This window comes from Octodon degus, unplaced genomic scaffold, assembly GCF_000260255.1.
Source record: "Octodon degus isolate 3935 unplaced genomic scaffold, OctDeg1.0 scaffold00423, whole genome shotgun sequence".
NCBI classification, from domain to species: domain Eukaryota; kingdom Metazoa; phylum Chordata; class Mammalia; order Rodentia; family Octodontidae; genus Octodon; species Octodon degus.
The window spans coordinates 73,375-77,581 of record NW_004524999.1 but is presented as its reverse complement, the minus strand read 5'-3'; the positions used below and the strand labels follow the sequence as shown (position 1 = coordinate 77,581).

The window sequence follows — 4,207 nt, the reverse complement described above, 5'->3', positions numbered from 1 at the left end:
GAGAGAATCCATTTTGGTAATCTGCATCATTCTGGAAATTATGCATACCGGTTCTTTTGGCTCTATGATCTTTTCCTAGGAAACTCCTGTAATTATATTTGTTCTTTTGTGAAATGTATTTCATTTATTATCTATATGCATCGTTTTATTAAAAGATTCTTTTGCATTTGCATACTAAATTGTTTATCCATTTATTAGACATTTTGTTTAAATAATGAACATTATTATGATTATAAACACTGGAGTATAAAGATCTACTCTGTTTTTAATTCTTACAGGTACCTACCTGTAAGATCAATTGCTAAGCCATATGGTAATGTTGTTCCATTTTTTGAGAAACTTCTGTACTCTTTCACAGCTGCTATACTGTTACAGTTCCACTGGCAAAACAAAGATTTTGGGTTTCTTTCCATCCTGGCTAACATTTTGTTATTTTCTTTGTTCAGTTGTCCTAATATGTATGAAGTGGTATTAACATGATTTTTTCTTTTTTTATAGATTGGGTGAGTTGTCCAGGACAGCCTTGACTGTGTGCTCTTCCTGCCTTAGTCTTCTGAGTAGCTGGGACTACAGACAGGAGCCTCTGAGCACAGTACTTCCTTGAGTTGACAGTTAGACTCTTCTGATGTGCTTACTGGCTGTGTGTCTTGTTTTATGGTATGTCTTTAAAAGAGAAGTTTCTATTCAAATCCTATGGCCATTTACTGAGTTGTGTGATTTTGGTTATTGAGCTATAGGAGTCCTTTATTTATCCCAGACTTTTCTCAGTTATGTGATTCACAAGTATTTTTCTCATTCTCTGGGTTGCCTTTTTAGTATATTCTCTGATACACAAGGGTTTTGCATTTTAATGAAATCACTTTATATATATATATATATATTTTTTTTTTTTTTTTGTTAGCTATGCCTTTGGTGTCATGTCCAAGAAATCATTCCCAGATTCAAGGTTGTGAAGGTTTTTGTACTACATAAACCTAAAGGAAAAGGTAAAGAAACAACTGTGAATATTAAAAGTTGATAAAAGACTTGAACCAAAGCACAAAATTGTGAAGAGGGAAAAGAACTATTCACAGTAAAGAAAGTAACAAATTTATTACATGATTCAGACCAAAAGGACCCTTTAAGATAACATTAAAATATATTAGTATTTGACCTGATTTGTCTTTTGAAGATTTCTCTGGTAGCTACTTCAAATTGTATAATTCAACATAAATACTTTGTGAATATTTTACAAGGCTAATAAAAGGGCATTTTACAATGTTTCATCATATAACAGTACATCATATATATTAATTGACAGATTGGAATTTTGAGTTTATACAATATTCCTGATTCTACCTTCCCTACTATATACTGTAAATATTAAACTGAATACTCTTGTTTTGAGTAGTGTGCCATAATGAATAATTTAGAATCTGTTTCTTTCATATGTTAGTTTACACCCATACAAAACAGACTCCCTTCTAAAGAAGCAATTTGAGAACATGTTTTATTGAACTACTCACTAACTTAGCTCTAAAATATTTATAGCATTTAATTTTATAAGATTAGCCCCTTCACCCTTAGTATTTTTGTAAGCCTGTTTTGTAGTCCCCCAAACTGCCATAAAGGGAACACAATCTATTGCTTACCTTCTCAGCTACTCAACTTGAGTGGGAGAGTAGGAGGTCAGAAAACTTTCTCAAGGCTTTGTAGGCCAAAAAAGCTCTGGTATATTTGGTCCACTTTGCTATTACAATGCAGAAAACATACTGGACAGTAGTGGAAGTGTGCACACATTTGACTCATGCCTGTTTTTGCCTTTAGTGTAGCAAAATGAAACTACTCCATATAAAATATCTAACAAGATAAATAGCAATTTAGGGCCTGCCTAAAAGTAAGTTATAAAAATGTTTTAAGGTCTTTTAGCATAAATACTGTGTAATGCCTGGAAAGTATTCTCTGCCCTAAATAGAGAACACAGTTTCATTTTTTTCTTACCTGAGATATTTATTAAGACAGAGTAATGTGGAATCCAATATATGAAATAGCTCTGTGGATACACATTATGTAAAGAGGACATGATATTACTTCTAGCATCCTAAGAACCCCAGCTCCCAAAGAATAATGACTTCAGTAATAAATATATCTCCAACATATTGAATGTTAAAGGGCAATAAGTTCTCCCTGGCAGTGGTTACAGCAATTGAAAGTTATATTCTCATATCTAGTATAGGGATGGAATCGTCCAATATTTTTCTTCACAGCAAGTAATGTGGTTGTTGAAGATTCAGCAAATGGACTGTCAGCTGAACTTTCTGTACAGGTAACTGGATCCAGAATGCGTAGAACCTAAGGAAAATGAGAGGTAATATCAGATGTATGCAGTATGAACTATAAAAGCTCTTGGTTTCATTGACATAAAACTTCATTTCATTGTTTTGGAACTGACCTGCCATAAATGATAACATTTGAATGATGAATTTGCGAAGTTATTGCCTTTTGTTTTCATTCTTTTTTTAGCGGAGAAGATGTGGGAGGTTGAGACAGGTCTCAAACTGTAGTGTAGGTTGGCCTTGAACTCACTATGTTGCCCAAGCTGGGCTGGAACTCACAGCAGTCTTCTTGCCTCAGCCTCCCAAGTGCTGGAAGTACAGGCATGCAGCACCATACTCAGCAGTATCTCCTTTTTTATAAAGCTATTAATTTAACAATGATTCCAGTTTATTACTTACTAGGTTGCTTATGTTTAAGTAATAATGAAATTATTGTTCTTTTATAGATAATGGTGAAAAGAAATAAAAATGCAAAACCTAGGAGGAAAGAAGATATTGCTAGCTGTAGGAAGAACTAAATAGAAATATACAGCTAGGTATGAATCTCTTGAAATCAGAAAATATATCTCAGAGAACTCACAAGTATACAGCTTAGGGAGTAAGATATCCCTTAAGTGAATACACAAAGTATGTGATGCGAAGAAAGTTTCAAGAGTGTCACAGGAAGAAGATGCCCCCCTCTCTCAAGTACTGAGAAAGAATGGGCACAAAACTAGTGCAGATTTGGGAGAACATGGTATTTCAGAAAGGATGTCTAAAGCAGTGGGAACAGGTTCTTTTTTTTTTTTTTTGCGGAACCAGTGATTGAACACAGGCCCTTGAGCTTGCCAGGGAAGCACTTATTCTACTGAGCCATCTCCCCGGCCCCTGAGAACAGGTTCTGATGGAACATTGTTTAAAAGCAGAAAAAACTTTGTAAAGAAGAGCTCAAGAGAATTAGCTTGAAGGCAAGAAATAGTAACAGACAAGAGAGTCTCAAGGAAGAAATACCTGATAAAGTAAAACATAATATAAAGTAAATATTCTTGACTTTCACATGAGTGCTTTTGAGAACAGTGGGGCTAGAAGTGTTCTTCACTTTTAAGTGGTGGTCAGAATTAAGGAATAGATGGTATGCAGGAAAAAGTATGTGTCCAAGGTTGTTTGCTGTGAAGGGAAGGTGGTAAGGCCACATCCAGGGAGCATGATAGAAGGAATTTTGCATATTCCTGGATGATACTTGGGCATGTTCTTAACCCAAAAGAGGGACTAAAAACCAGAGAAAGAATGGATAACAACAGGGGATGGATGGTGGGTGGTGCTTATGAGCCCATATTTTAACTATGCTTTGGGGACTAGGACAGACTCCTTTTCCTGAGAGCAAAATGTTCATAATGCTCCTTATCATAAATACAGGCTTCTGGCTATCAAGCGAGACCACGAGGACCTGTGCTATCTTTTTCTTAGGAATTAGGAATGGAAATTTTCTACTGACTGTAAGGTAGTAATTTGATGGGTAGCAAAATAAAGAAGGCAGGCAGCTGAACTGACAAAGGACTACTGGGGTTCTCAGGGTACTACAGTAGAAGGATCAAGGAAGTAAAGTAAGAATGAAATCTTAACTAAAAAACAGAATGAAGTCTAGGCAAGACAGGAAGAGAGAAAGGAATGGAGTGAGCTGATGAGATGATAGACATGGAGAGATCAAGAGACTAAAAATAATGACATGATCAAGGAAGATGGATTGTCAGAGTGAATGAATTACAGCAAGTTAGAAAAGCAGTTGAGAGACTACAGAGAGATAAATATTGTAATAGTAGAACAGTTCTATTGAATGACAAGATGTAAGAGGAAGACATGGGTGCTAAAAGTTGTTTGAAGGTACAGGGGCGGGGTGGGTGAATTTCAGATAA

The 4,207-nt window shown here is 35.5% G+C and overlaps 1 protein-coding gene across 1 annotated transcript in view; it reads right to left on the bottom strand.

Annotated features, from left to right (window-relative positions):
* Positions 1–1,073: 1,073 nt before the first annotated feature.
* Blzf1 (basic leucine zipper nuclear factor 1) overlaps positions 1,074–4,207 on the bottom strand; it is a 20,225-nt gene continuing 17,091 nt past the window's right edge. The window contains exon 4 of the mRNA XM_023708645.1: positions 1,074–2,331. Coding sequence (XP_023564413.1) covers positions 2,146–2,331 — 186 coding nt within the window. The 3' untranslated portion in view covers positions 1,074–2,145. The remainder of the gene's footprint in view (positions 2,332–4,207) is intronic.